This window comes from Juglans microcarpa x Juglans regia, chromosome 5S, assembly GCF_004785595.1.
Source record: "Juglans microcarpa x Juglans regia isolate MS1-56 chromosome 5S, Jm3101_v1.0, whole genome shotgun sequence".
NCBI lineage: Eukaryota > Viridiplantae > Streptophyta > Magnoliopsida > Fagales > Juglandaceae > Juglans > Juglans microcarpa x Juglans regia.
Genome location: NC_054603.1, coordinates 2172201 through 2188014, shown reverse-complemented (window position 1 = coordinate 2188014; position 15814 = coordinate 2172201). Strand labels below are relative to the sequence as shown.

General features: G+C 35.9%; 2 protein-coding genes across 3 annotated transcripts; one reads left to right on the top strand and one right to left on the bottom strand.

Moving 5' to 3' along the window:
* Positions 1-4658: 4658 nt before the first annotated feature.
* LOC121267671 lies at positions 4659-7138 on the bottom strand. Its single transcript, XM_041171659.1, has 4 exons — positions 6407-7138; positions 6151-6209; positions 5648-5718; positions 4659-5534 (listed from the first exon to the last, which is right to left on the bottom strand). The coding sequence occupies exons 1-4, from the start codon at positions 6707-6709 to the stop codon at positions 4867-4869; spliced, it is 1101 nt and encodes a 366-aa protein (XP_041027593.1). The 5' UTR covers positions 6710-7138; the 3' UTR covers positions 4659-4866.
* A 5986-nt stretch (positions 7139-13124) lies between these two features.
* LOC121267670 lies at positions 13125-15271 on the top strand. Of its 2 annotated transcripts, XM_041171658.1 has the most exons (2): positions 13125-13397; positions 13836-15271. In XM_041171658.1, exon 2 carries the CDS (start codon positions 13848-13850, stop codon positions 15090-15092), a length of 1245 nt encoding a protein of 414 aa, XP_041027592.1. In that variant the 5' UTR covers positions 13125-13397; positions 13836-13847; the 3' UTR covers positions 15093-15271. The 2 variants fall into 2 exon arrangements, with proteins under 2 accessions (XP_041027592.1, XP_041027591.1); XM_041171657.1 differs by having other exon boundaries at positions 13136-15271.
* Positions 15272-15814: the final 543 nt, after the last annotated feature.

Here is a 15814-nt window from a genome sequence, read left to right as displayed (position 1 = left end):
TTTAGATGTTAAACTCAACTTAAAATTTGACTGAACTCAACTGAACCTTGTAATCAAACGCAACCTAAACCTTGATCTGGGATATATTCCACAAAGGCAACAGAACCATCCTAAAATTAATGATTTTCCAGGTAGGGGCCGTCAGGCTCAGACAATTAAATTCCCATTTCTAAACACCGCGTGCCAACAGTACTTGCACTGCCGCCAAAATTACATGCATATGAGGATCACACATGCATGATGCAAAACCCAGAATGGGATCTCAGCCTAATTATGTATATATTGAACAAGCTAGCTAGCTAGCTGAATGTTTATCCTGGACTTCAATATGGCCAGCGTCCAAGCCCAAACGATCGAGATTGATAGACAATAGGATTCAAGGTCGTTAGAGGCTGCGGTGCAAAGTAATTTTCTAGATGATGTTCTTTGGCACTGTAATTATATTGATCCAGTACTGTAGAAATTAACTTCTAGCGCTAGCTCTTGCATGATACGATGTCTTAGATATTTGTCCTGATCTTTTTCCTTTTTCGTCTTTCCTTTATACGTACCTCTGATTTAAGCATCCCATGATTGAGTTGCATAAGAATAGATACCCCCACCCCCCCCCCCCCCCCCCCCCCCCCCCCCCCCCCCCCCCCCCCTCTCAAGGCAATTATATATACACCTCTGAGTACTTCACCCACTGCATGCTTAATGCTTATAAAACCTCGATCATGCAACTCACTGGAACCCATACGAGAAATATATTATAAGACGTACAGCCAGTTCAACCCTCAGATCATTAATCCAGCCTGCCAGGTGGGCCGCCAAAGTTGAATCAATTATCAAATGGTTATGAATTTTATCATCATCATCATCATAACAGGTTTCATAAAATCTTATATATGCATATATATATTATATATGCTTGGTGCAGTACTGCACCAGCAGGTTGGCCTGTAGCATTGCATTGGATTAACTAAATACTTTTTTATCTTTAAATTTAATAAATATCATCTATATTTACTCCACATTGAATTAATTAAATTATTTTTATCTAAAATATAAGTTATAGTAAATTTATTTTTCTTTTTAAATATGAAAAGAACTATAGCAAGTCTAAAAGTATCTTTTGAGATTTTTATTCATATAAGATTTTTATTCATATAAGATTTTACCATCTTACATATGACATTATTATATTATCAATTTTTAGATTGTAAAAATGAAAATGAATATGATTGTTAGAAGTTACTGTAGATTATGAAAATAAAATATAAATTAATTAAAAAATATATAAATAATAAAAAATAATAATATTTTATTATTATAAAGAGTGTGATGATTAATTTAATATAGATTTCAAGTTTTGAATGATTAGTTAAAAATAAAAAAAAAATTACATATTAATCAAAATTTTAAAAATAAATAATCAATCCAATACTAATGATTAATTGTGATCATTCCATGGCAGCCGTGCATTTTCTAATCGATTGTGCATTGATCTGCCTGTAGCTGGCTGCGGATAGCTTTAGCTCTCTACCAAATCCCAAAGGCAAAAAAGTACCAGTGATTCTGTGAAAGACTGAAAGTGAGTGGTCTTTATATAAAAGAGAGTCTGGAAAACTCAAACCTAGCCAGTTGATCAGCTTTTTGGCTATGATCAAACAAGTTTTATCGGTTCAAGATCTGATTGGCAGGCCATACATCTAGCCCCGTGACATCCAATTATTATCTGAGTGGGGGCATGAATTAAGGTTGGCCAGGGCAGGATAACGATCTGTTGGGACCTTTGGATCACACATACGTACCGCGTACACTACCACACTGTCCTTGAATCCCCATCATTATTGCTTGCTGTATCAAATCAAGAACAAGATATTAGAAATATGCATTTATACATCAGTTTTATTTCACAATTATAAATAAATTAATTAAATGCTGACTTCTTCTTCTTCTTCTTTTTTTTTTCTTTTTTTTTGCAATTTCCATATCAGCGACTTGCATGTTTAATGTGTACGCACGTTAATAAGCAGAGTTGCAAAAATACTTTTCGATACGTACACAAGTGCATGACCGCGTCTGGCTAGCTGTACATGATGTATATTAAAAGCCCAGGCCAGATAGTACTTGAGATCGAGAACTAGGAAATCCCATTCAAAAGGATGCATGGATGTACGTACGGCTTCATTGTAATTAGTTCAAAAGAAACAGCTCCAATTATGTTGCTTGCAGATCTTTTCATGCGTGGCGTACAAAGACATCGATCGTGAATACTAGTTCGTCGTCACAAATGTTTCAATTATATATATATATATATATATATAAAAAAAAAAGTTTATGAAAATAAATTTATTAATTGATGTAATTTGATATGATATAAAATTATTTTTATTATAAAATAAATTTAATCATATCATACGAAATGCATGGATAACCATTCAGTACTGTTGTAGATCCTCTGATCATGAACGCGATTTCTAGCTAGTAGTACTATATCTCTTATATATACATCAGCCTTGTGCCATGGTAATTTCAACAGGCCTCAAATTAGCATGATCTGGGTGGAGAGAGGATATTGGTCTTCGGCCAAGCCAATATATATTATATATATATATATATGTGTGTGTGTGTGTGTGGAAAAGGTTTTAGCTATTGTCTCCATCCAGCTTCCGGTCAACATCCCAAAAGAATCTCTTTGTCATATTTAATGGTTCAGGCACATGAATGGCATCTCTACAATCTTATTCAAACCACAAAAAAGAGAGAACATTCTGCGAAGAAACTGAAACTTTATTAGCATATTGGCTTCATGATGCAAAATGAGTTCGATTTTCTAAACTAGGCGAGCTAACGAAGAAGACAACCACAAATATTCAAATAATAATAAAGCTACTATAATTGAAAAGCAATGCTGCAGTAGTACTGTAGAAAATGAAAGACATGCATACATTAACGAACGTGGTGGGTCTGGGAGGTGCACACGCGTTCATCATACTGGCCGGCCAGTGACAATATTCCTGGGGTCTCTATATATTATATACACTTGCTAATTAATTAATTTTGCAGTCCTTGAGTCTGCTTATAATTGGAGGAGAACTCGATTGATTATGTCACTTATGATCATTGGATTAATTTAACCCTCTTTTATGAAGAATTAAACGGCCCAATTTTATATATATGGAAAAGTCTTCTTACAAGTGAGTTTGCACACTAAACCGCTCACCGATGCTGACATGTAAAGCATCTATTTAATGAAACAGTGTGAATTAAAGACAGAAATTATTTTCACGAGACATATATATGACTTTTTCTTGTCTCAAAAAAAAAATTTTTTTATTTCTTTTTTCGATGAAAAAAGTCATGTTAGCGTACAGCGCACCAAACCGCTTGTAGCTAGCAAGGCTATATATATATATATATGCATGCTTGATGTTCCTTTCCCTCTAATTATAGCACTAACATCCGGTACTTAATTTCCATTTACTTCTTCCCATATACACTGCGCTATAAAACAGTACTGGAGCATTTGGCCGTCTTTTCCCCAACGTTGGTGTACGTTTATATGTCATGTTATCCAGGTATGTATATATGTTCATGTTGGGGCTGTAAAGTTCTTGTACAAGCTCAGATTTCTTGTGAGGCTTAAAAACATTGAACGACCTAAAGTACTGAAAATTGGTAAAGCAATTTGATTGGATTAATGAAATTCTGGCATGTAAATTCTAACCACGCATCAGAGTAGACGGATCTAATTAGAAAGTACTAGACCTTATAATAATTACCCAATGATCATATATTCGCAAGTCATACCCAACCCAACCTATATTATATATGTATATATATTTGGACAAAGAGCTAGCTAGGAAGCCCATTTTTTTTTCCTTTGTCAAACTGCATGTCATTAGTGCATCTATTCTTTTAGGACAGCCACTGATCATGTGGTAATTCAAAATGAAGATTTTAGCATCATACTAAGTTGTAAACATACTGCTACCACGAAAAAAATCTCACAAAAATTCTATAAGAAAAACGGATTTTTGTGATCAATTTATTGTAACTAAAAGACTATTCGCAACTAATTTTAGTTGTAAATAGTCTTTTATTTACAATAAATTAGTCATAAAAATCCGTTTTTTTTATAGTGAAATAAATTTACAAACTAACTGATATGACTTCATGTTTTATAAATTAATGGCTGGTTTCAACTTATAAAAATGGCTCCGGGTTTCTTTTTTCCTCTTCAAACGGAAGAAATTGATTAAATATCAACATATTAGTTTTTATTCTATTTTCTCAACGTTAATTTCTACGTACGGATGCCAATTAACGAGAACGTACGTATTGTAAATGATGCATATATAACTATATATATGTTATGCTTAATTAGTTTCCATGCACACATCATAATTAATCAAGTCATTGACAAGATATAAAACGAATACTCGAGTCAAATATATGCGTGTGCATGAGTAATCAAACATATTCTAATTACTAGTGTCTGCTGCATGGGGCGGCTAATTCCTACCGAGATCATAATTAAAGTCGGACGTTGTTAAAGTATATATATAGCTGTTTGCAAGAAAATCTGGAATAAACTGCAAAACATATTCTTCCTCTATATATACTTTCTCTAATATTAAAACCACCACACATAAACAAAAAGATTAGAGGAAGAAGAAACTGATCGATAGCTAAAAGCACCTTATAATTACCATTTGTAATTCATTAAAATGTCATACGCAAGTTAACAGAAGTTGAAAGTAGTTGCACCAAGTGCACATGATAACGTCAAACCCGAACCTTCATTGCTTTTAATTTATCGCTCAGGACATGAAATAATCCTCACCCATTTTTGCCTTTCAGATCAGCTTGCATGCCCTACTAATAATATTGATTATCGGCCACCACAGTCCCGTTGCTTGTTTGGCCGAGCAAGCTGCTTATGGAGCGCGCTTTAACCATTCCAAGCTTCATCCTTTTCTTCGTGAACATCAATGGCTTATTCTCATCTTCATCTTCATCTTCATCACCGTCATTATCTAACACGGAATCCTTCAGTTCGTTCTCTAGTAGCGACGATGAAGTTGTCGATAGTGGCTCAGACTCATCCGGCCTCTTCAGAGCAGTAAGGGTATTACTACCAGCCAAGGATCGGCTTCGAACGCTTGTCATGCTCCTTAGCCTTCCCTTGCCCAAGTGATGCTCGCATAGAGAGTAGCCCACAAGAGTCTGTTGGCAACACCTCCATCCTCTCCCATTAACACGGCTGCACCTCGACCCCTCCATAAGTGCACCACCTCTAGCCCTCAGCTTTTTTGCACCGGTATTCTCAAGACCCCGCGCCTTTGTTTCTTTTTCTTCTCCTAATTCCTCGTTATTTATTTGTTGCGCACATTTGCTGCTACTGATCATCTTCGTCTTCATCTTAGTCTTCATCTTCTTATCTCTCTCCATCATCGCGTCTTCCCTGGATCTTGATCTCTCGAAGGAACTCCTCCTCTTCTTTGGTGGAAACGATTTCTCTCCGTCACACCAAGTACTCCCAGATGCTATGACGTACGTACATTACAGCCAAACAACCAACACACCACCACATTGAATACCTTTTTACGGTAGAGATTCTATGATCACTAATTTGCTTTAGTAAATAAATAAACTTTACCTTGATAAATAGCCCTTGATTCTGGAAGAACCCCAGTAACAGTTTCTGCACCCAGGATGCCACCCAGCTTCCTAGAAGCAAACCAGACCCAGAAGACCCACAACCACGTACATAAAATTTACAACCTTAAGGAAGAACCAAGCAAAACCCCAAAAAACAAATGCAATATGGAGAAAGATGCAGTGTAGCTGGGACCAGCAACGCCATGCTAACGTGCACCGCATGGGTGTATTAGTTTGCCAAGATAAAAAAAGACGGGCTAGATTAGATTAGATGGGAAGGTATATATGGTGGCCAGCCACAGCTGATATAAAAACACCTCAAAACAGTATTTCCACTTACACAATTTTCTTTTTCCTTTTCTTTTTCAAAAAAAAAAAAAACGATCTAATTATATGGGTAAAATCAAGTTATAGATATCCGTCCTTTCAACTTTTTTACTACAAGAGATTTCGTGAAAAATGAGAAGGACATGGGTTACTTCTTTTTGCCTCCTTTCTTACCTGATATCATTGCCCTTCTCTACCTCTCCCCCTCTCTCATATTCCCCTTGCAACAACTCCTGCAAAATCACAACAAATATATGATCCACTCACACATGCTTGACCCTAACGTGCCCCGCTCTAGGTTCACAAATTCAGCATCTGGAAAATTCATACACCTGCCTCTTTAGGGTACATTGAACCAAAGTGCACCCCACAACCGCACATAAAACTAGCAACGGTAAAAATTGATGATAAGAGAGATTGTTTCACTGACCGAAAAATCTTTCTTTTTCTTCTCCTTGTGAGTCCCACTAGCATTATCAGAGCAATCCAGGCCACTGCTTCCTCCTTCGATCGGTAGGAGGCGTTGATTGGGTTGATCGGACGGTTGATGATCAAAGTGGGCACCTCTTGCGCGATGAGGGGTAAGATTTCCAAGTGGGTCTGAAGCCTTCGGTTGTGTGGCATCTTGGAATTGGAGTTGCACCACCGGAGACCGACTGAGGAGGGGATCTGAGAGAGTAACGGAAGCGAGAGACGAGAGAGAGAAGGGAACCTGCCTTTTCCGGATCCTCATCGGTGCAAAGATAAGATATTGATCTCTGTCTCCCTCTCTAATCAAGAGATTTTTGGCTGGCTTAGAAAGAAAGACCACTCACGCACTCAGACCCAGCAGTGATCTTTCAGGTCAGATTTCGCAGAGAGAGAGAGACCGAGGAAGACCGTCTACTCCTACGACAACCCCAGGACCAAGAAAAAATTGTTATGCTTTTTAAATATTTCTTGGGTTCCCTTTCTCTCTCTAACTTTTATTTGCTGCACCAATTGCACCACAAAAAAGAAAGGAATTAGGGAAGCATGCGTTTCTAGTTCTTCTATATGTGAGGTTGGAGGGGGCGTAGTACGCACGTGTGGAGGAAGGATGGCACGTGTGATGGTGACCAGGAGGTTGTGGTTACTGGTAGATGAGGTAGCCGGTGAGAGAGAGAGAGAAGAGGGGGGGGGGGATGGGGACGAAGAAGGGGCAGGGTACGGACGAGGAGATGCGATGCCAGGGTGGAAGAGGAATACAAAATGATGGGAAGTTGGGTAGTTTTATCGTTTTTAAATTTATTAAAAGAAAAGAAGAGGACGATGGGTCCCATTCCCCACTCCTTATAGCCAGCTCCTCTTCAAAGTCTTTAACGACCGAGACGCTCCTCCCTGGCTGCATGATCTGCTTCCCTTTTGAATTCGCAGCCACCGGCATTACCACCACTATTAGTTGGAGTAGCCGGCTCTGTTCCATGACATGCCTATATTCTCTCTCTTTTTCTTTTTATTCCCCAAGAAGCGTTTCATTAATTAGAAATGAGAGCAACGTATGCTAACAGGGACTCTCAATAAACATCTCCTTACAACTAGTGCATAGTATATTAAAATATATGTTGGGCTCCACCTTTTGTAAGGAAAAATATTTTTAGTCTCGAAAAGATTACACAAAAATAAATTTATAAACTAACGTAGCTAAATGTGATACGTTAGATTGAAAAATTATTTTTACTGAATCTAACATATGATATGAAGTCAAATCTAACTTATAAATTATTTTTGTAACTGTAATATTTTTCTTTTCAAAATTGAACTGCGATATTCTACAATCTGATTGGCAAACAGTGGTATTGTTGGAGACTATGGTAAGTTTTTCAGCTAGCATCCATTGTTCTAGATTAACCTGTGGAGATAGCCACTTCCTCTTCTTCGTAAGTTTTGGTAGGAATGTTCGATTGAACAGTGACTAAGAGCACTCATTCACAGTTGTACCAATACATGGGATCCACATGCCAAGATACTGATGATAATCAACTATGGTTGGGTCAAATTTGAGAGATCCAAAGATGTTAAACTTGACCATGTCGCCGTCAAGTGACGAAAATGTGACATCTCTCAAAGACAACGGACGATGATTTTTTATTTTTTATTTTATATCCAGAGATCGATTGATGATAAGTTGCCTGGGATTCACCTTAAGGCAGTAAATTTAACCTCAATTGAGTTAAAAAAAAAAAATCTCAAGAGGAAAATGAAAAAAAATGTAGAAGTCAGGGGATCTCCCTTCCATCCAAGATACGGATTGTATAAGCTTTAAGAAAGAGTGAGGATAGGGATTTTGCCAAGCACTGATGTGTTAAAAATAACAATACTAAAGAGTGACACTTCCGTCCACAATGAAAGAGAGGTGAAAAAATGGTGTGCCGACATTGCAATGCATAGAAAGGTAGGGGATTGGCATTGAAGCAAGTATTCATGATAGTCTTAAAAATAGGATTTGTTATGGATCCCCAACTCAAAGTCCAGAAAGTAATTAGTATATTTTGGAAAACTTAGAGCACCAAATGCAAATCTAACGAGGAATTCGGCTAATGGATTCTAAAAATAGTCTACATTAGACCATGTAATTTTAAAAAGATATGATTTTTAACTACAGTAATTTGAAATTGATGGTTATATTTGGTAGTTACGGTAACTAGACCAAATTGATTAAAAAAAATATTTTCTCTCTCCTTCAGGTACTTGCTATTTTCTTTACTTTTTTTCTGCACCATTTCTCCATTTCTTATTTCATTCCTCTGCTTTTCTTCTGCGCCATTTATTTCGTTTCAAAGTTTTTTATTTCTTTTTTGCCTGTTATTGCTAGGTTCAATTTTTCAAATTTAGGGCTTTTTTATTTTTTTTATTTGTGCTTTGTTTTAGTGTTTCCAGGGCTGAGATTTGAGCTGGAAACAAAAAGAAAATTAATAATTGGCTTTACCAAAAGGTTCGGCTTTTTGTTTATATCTTGTCATTGAATTTTATTCAGCTTGTAGAAATCTGTGGAAGCATCTTAAAGTAAAATCTAAATGTGTTGAACATTAGTGAAGACTTGTGTGATTTTTAATGATTTTTTTTTTTTAGGTAAAAATGTTTGAGAGATGTGTTTTTTTCAATGGTATATTATTAAATATTTAGAATGTATTTACTACACTCTAAAAATATTGTTATGTACTTGCATTAATGTATTTTCATATAGCTCTAAATTTAGAAAAAAAAAAATTAATAGAAAAAAATTGAAAAAAAAATTATTAAATATATAATATTTTATTATTATTTTAACTAATAGATAGATAATCTAATATGAAAAGAAATTTTGAGTGAAATAGTCAAATGTAAAATCATGTCATAGTGTGCAAATTTTATATTTGCATTTGTATAATTAAATACTTAGGCTGCGTTTGGATGTTGAGTTGAACTCAGTTGAGTTGAGTTCTTTATTAATAGTAGTGAGTTGAGTAGTGTAGGGAGTTATGTGGGACTCATCTAAACTGAGTTTAAAGTATGTTTGAATGTTAATATGAGTTTAGTACTTTTTATGGAAAATTGAAAAAGGTTGTGAGTCCCACGTATAAAGATGTTTTAAGTTAAAAAATGTTGTGGGTTTCATGTGTAAGAAAGTTTTGAGTTGTAATGAGTTTAGTAATTTGAGAGTTGGGTATTTGGATGTTAGACTTGGCTTAAAATTAGACTGAACTTAACTAAACTCAGCTGAATTTGAGAACCAAACGTAGCCTTATACTCTTAGCAGCCAAACTTTTACAGCCTTATACAACTCGACCAACTGTCAGGCTACCCCAGGTTCCATCCGAGATCCTTTGCACAGCCTACATGCTCGGCCGATCACCACGTAACCCACATTTAAATATGAAAAATGATACTATGTCTCTTGAGTTTGTCCTCTTAATTTGATTGCTTCCGTATTTTATTTTATTTTTTATTTTTTTACTTAATAATTAAGAAAGTGACTATTAGTATATTAGTTTTTTTTTTTAAATGTTAAACATATTTTAAAAATGTTTGAAATAAAAAGTAAAAAAAAAAAAAAAGTACAATTTGCATTAAGGGCACACCAAGTGGCCAAACATAGGCAGCATAGTAGCATTACCCTTAAAATATATAATGTGTTTTCTATTAAATTCTACATTTTTTTTTTCTTTAGGACCATTCCATTAAATTTAAAATGTACAAATCTCATGCAACTTTTTATGAAATATAACTTTCCCAAGGTGAGGAGAGCTTCAGCTACTCCCCCTCCTTCCTCCCAACTTAGAACTTCTGTCTTCCCAGTTTGTTTTATTATTTAGTCTGTTTTCTTTTGTTTTTGTTTTATTTTTTTGGGGTCAAAGCATGGAAAAGCGCCATTTTGTGATTTTTCGGTGGCTAGCTACCACCACGAGCCCCACCATAGGGTTTCCTAAGTTGCCAATCTTACAGACTACTTAAGATTTCACCAAAAGGAGTAGCGCATGACCAACACACGCGAGTCAAAGTGCGTGCGTGGCCTCCACGCGCCACCACATAGAGGGTTTTGCTGTCGCCAAGCGTGACATTTATGGGGTCAGTGATCTAGGTAGCTTAAGAATCGACGATCCTGCACACTCTTAGCGTGGCGCGTGTCCTTCACGCGCCAATACAGCCTCCTTGATCAATGTTTTTTTCGGTTTTCAATGTATTTCTAGTTTCTATTTTGTTGTAGTTCTGTTTTTCAATATTTTTTATGTGTTTTCTGTTTTGTTGTTTGTGTTAGGTAAAAATAAAAAGAAATAGGCTATTGGGCTTGTTGTCCATAGCAAAAGAACCCCTATCCTCCTTTGGAGGTTGGGGATGTTGTCCCGCTCCATCTTTGGAAGATGATAGGTGGTTTTTCCCTCGGCTCATTTGGAGATTAGGTGATGATTATCTCTGTTTTTTATAGAATATTTTATTCTCAGACAAACTGAGATTGAAATCTCAAAAGGTTTGTCATTAAAGTTCCTATAGAAGTTAAGTTAATGTCCATTACAAAGAAATTTGTGTACAAAAAAATCTCAAACAGATAAGTAGTTTGACTTATAATTTATGTTTTTTCTGTATTTTTCAATTACGGTTGTAATTTTGATTTCATTGAATGAAATAAAATCTATTTTCAATAAAAAAAACTCCCCCAAGCTTGATGAAAAAAATTCTACCTTGGTGCAACCATTGCATCTCTTGCTCTTTTTAACTTTTGACAATTTTACTCGTACAAGTTTATTAGATAACCAGTCTCCCATAAAAAAGTCGAGAAGTGTACATTGTCCATAATTTTTTAAGTGGACCCTTTTTGTCACCATTAAATTAGCTTTTGGTCTTAAGTAGTTTTTTTCCTATGGTATTTAATTTGAATAATATTATAATTTGATATTATATTATTTCTCTTTTAAAATTTATAATACGAAATATATTTAATGAAAAATTTACGTTTGGCTAGGTAGCTAGCTACACAGTATATCATTTATGTACTATTTAAAACCTTTAATATAATTTATTGTTATACATTACTTAGAAAACCCAAAGTTTAGTCTATTTTTAACATATAATTATCTATATTTTTATAATTCATATATATCATGTTTCCAAAGTTTAGCATCTTTCTTTTAATTGTAACATATGACAAGGCTACACATAAAATTTTATTGGAATAATGAAATTTTGATTTTTTTTTCTTTCTTATGTTTTTACTCGCTTTATTTATATATTGTATTACTTTGTTGATAGTGTTCCTACAAAATTTTAATTTAGCTATTTATTGTAGACTAAAAATATTTTGTCCATCCAAACTCATCCATTTCCACAGCTATAAGTTTAACAATATATTTTATAAGAGAAAATGATTTATACAGTCTTAGGAGATGCAAACTATGCATATTCCATTTTGACAAAAAAAAAAAAAAGGTAACTGTGATATTCACATAAAAAATCTATTGTTTAATAGCAGACTCTATTATCTTTCAAAGAGAATGTACGAAATTTGTATACCATATAACTTTATATAGTATTAATCTTCTTTGGTAAAACTCAAATATTTGATATTATTTATAATTTAGAAAGAGATCAATACGATTATATTGATGGTTAATGTGCATTTCATCTACGTTACTACTCGGAAAGTGTTTAAATTTTCAATTGAGTGGCCTAAGCATGAAAAATATGAGGTTTGATATTATTTTCTGGTCTAAGAATAGGGCGCATGAAATTAATCAGCAGGACAAACAAACTCGATCTAATTTTAGATTTGTGTTTAGATGTTAAAATTGAATTGAGTTAAGATGATAAGATATTTTTAGAATATTAATTTTTAATATTTTTATTATTTTGAGATTTGAAAAAGTTGAATTATTTATTATATTTTATATTGAAATTTAAAAAAAATTATAATAATGAATTAAAATAAGTTTAAATTTCAAACGAAACCTCTTAGAATTGGACAAGACAAGACACGAGGAATGTTTTTAGAAATTTTGCCACCAAAAATTAAAAGGAAAATGATTATAAAAAAAAAAGAGCAATGCTATATAGCACCATTGTAGGGGATGCACACAATGCACACACTACGTGGATGCTTCTGTGTTTTTACTTTTTTTTTTTTCAACTCACTCTCTCTCTCAACATCTCTTCAGCGTCTCTCTTTCTCTCTCATCTCTGTCTCATCTCGACTCTCTCTCTTTAGCTCTCTCTCATCTCTCATCGTCTCTCTCTCTCTCCCCTCGACTCTCTCTCTCTCTCTTGCCGGGTCTCTCTCTCCTCGACTCTCTCTCTCTCATCTCCACTCTCTCGTCAAATCTCTCTTTGGCTCTTATTGTTTCTTTCTCTCATCAGCTCTCTCAGTCTATTAATTTTGAATTATAAGAGATATATGATTAAGATAATACTACATAAAATCTGTAAAGTGGCTGCTCTCAGACACTACTTCTCCTCGTATTTTTTCGGAGAAAAAAAAAACGAAACTGTGATTGGGAAATTAATTGAAAATGAGGTCTTTTGGAATGTGTAGTGGAAGTGAATATGAGCCGTCCGATTACTGAAAATTGGTCTCTAAGTCAATTAGTAGGACAAAAACTTCATCGCAACCGTCCGTTGCATTCAGCATGCTCCAAAAAACACAATTACGATTGCACAGTAATATTACCCCCCTTCCCCTCTGCTTCTCTCTCTCTCTCTCTTCGTCGTGACTTTGCATCCATTTCACACACTCATCTGAACCTTCTGTGATGAGCCTCATCTCTCGTTCTCTCTCTTTCTTTCTCTGCCTCTTGGCCTAGATCGCTGACCTGAAGGGAGAAACGTCCATGGCGAGTCGATTCGGAGCCAACCCAGTTCGGGAGGTAGCCATCTCGACCTCAAACTCAGAATGAGTCTCAGTTGATCATCCAGTTCGATCCACGCGGACCCAGGTGTTAAACTTTCTTCTCCACCTTTTCCGTTTTGACACTATATCTCTCTTTCCACTCGTAAACCCCTATATTTTTATCTACAAAAGTGTTCGCTCAAGACCTAAGATTTCAGTCACCATTTTGATGACCTAAACCTAGTTTAAGGTCCTAATTCCTGCGTTTCTGCTTGAGTTGTTAGTCTGGGTACATGGAATTCGTGTTCAATTTAGGTGTTTTGATTTGGGTTTCTTCAATTTTTTGGCAAAGTCAAGGTTTTTAGGTTTACTCTCTCTTTTTTTTTTTCTTTAAAAAAATCTAGTTAGAAATCGTGTGTCGAGTTTATAGTATTCTTCAATTGGAAAAAGCTAAGTTTTTTTTTTTAAAAATCTGGTCTAGTTGAATTTGTGATAAAGCAAGTGTTTCTAATCTGGGTCTGTTCAATTTGTGATGGGCGAGGAGACATCTGATACAATGAATCTTGACTTGAACCTGGGTCCCATTCCCGAGCCTCAGCCAGGCTCGGTACCGACTGACCCTGTGAATTTGGATGATTGGATTGAAGATCCTTCTGATAGACTTAGGGAAGCTATTAGGCTTAGAGCTCGGCAGCGGTGGAGGAGATGGCGGCAGTTTCAAATTCCACCAGAAGCTCAGAACATCTCTTTGGAATTGAACCAATTGATGGTAAATTCTGGAGATCAGAGTACAATTCAGACGGGTGAGGGTAGTTCCCCCGCTGATGAAAGAATGAACGAGGTTCCCAAAACATGCGAAAATAACAATGGGATTATTGAGGACGAGACAGCGGAGAAAAATGATGATATCGAAAAGGGTAGTGGCAATGATGGGAGTTTTTTCGACTGTAATATTTGTTTGGACTTGGCTAGGGACCCTGTTGTGACTTGTTGTGGCCATTTGTTTTGTTGGCCATGTCTCTATCGATGGTTGCATGTTCATTCAGATGCGAAGGAATGTCCAGTGTGTAAGGGAGAGGTGACAATTAAAAGTGTGACCCCAGTTTATGGTCGTGGGAACAATATCCGTGAGCCGGAGGAGGACTCAAGTCTAAAGATCCCTCCTAGGCCTCATGCACGGCGGGTTGAAAGTTTTAGGCAAACTCTTCAGAGAACTGCATTTTTACCCGTGGAGGAGATGATCCGTCGCCTTGGAGGTAGGTTTGATTTGAGCCGGGACTTCGTACAGCCACAGGAGCCTGATGGTGCACATGAAACAGTAGACAGAACTTCTCTGTTGAATCGAATTTTGACCTCTCGTGCTCGCAGAGAGCAAAATCTGGTGCCTCCCGATGATGTTGTGGATTTAACACAAAGTGACATGAGCAGCCCTGAGATTGGAGATCATCGACGGGTGCAGTCCCGTGTGCAGTCCCTTTTACTTCGCCGATCACATTCTCATAGAACATCACTTCATTCTCTTTCGTCGGCCTTGAGTTCTGCAGAAAGGTTAGTTGATGCATTTTTCCGTAACCAACATGTTGGTAGAAATCAAGAGCAGCCCCAACCAGTTGATGATAGAGATTCTTTCTCAAGCATTGCCGCCGATATAAATTCAGAAAGTCAAATGGACAATGCCATGGAAATTGATTCTATGGTGTCCCTTTCAACTTCATCTTCTCGGAGAAGAAACGATGTTTCAAGGGGTTCAGATGTGGACAGTGGAGATTCTCGTGCACATAGAAGAAGACGGCTGAATTGAAAACGAGTTCTATCCTTTCGTTCAAATATCATGCTGTCATAAACACCTGGTATATGCAAGTGCTCCTTGCCTTAATATTGCTTTAACTCATCGATATATTCAACTCTAGTACCTTGTTGAACTGTCATGGAAGTTTTATAAAACTTTTGCAGCGTTTGCTGCTTTCAATTTGTATGGAATATCTGGATTGAAGTATTTATCTTTCTCCTTTCAACTGGCCTGTGCTTTCACACCTTTTATTTTCCCTATTTTGAAATTTAAGTCAAGAAACTCGTATGGACATTATTTATAAAAAAAATGGAATAAAAACGTACTACGTAGCCTCTAACTACAAAGAATTCGTATCTAGCATCTAAACCTACAAAAAATCAACATTCTGCACCTTTTAAGATTCGACCATTTCGTATCTGAATGGCCAAAATTAAACGAGGGTGTAATGACCAATCAATTTATTGGTAAGTATTTGTATTTAAACGTCTCCTTTTCTTTTCTCCAAGCAATTCTATATCAGCGCTAGCTTTTTCTAGATTACAGTTCTTTCTTGTTGGTGATTTATTTTTGACCGATCAAGGGCTTGATCAATTGGAATCAAAAGTTCAGAACTAATCTCAAAAGACGAACTGGGTTCTTTTGTGAATTGGTCTGGGTTTATGCCCAATTGTTTACCATCGATGCATTTAATACTCGTTACAAGTGATCTGAAAACTGAAAGACAATTTCAA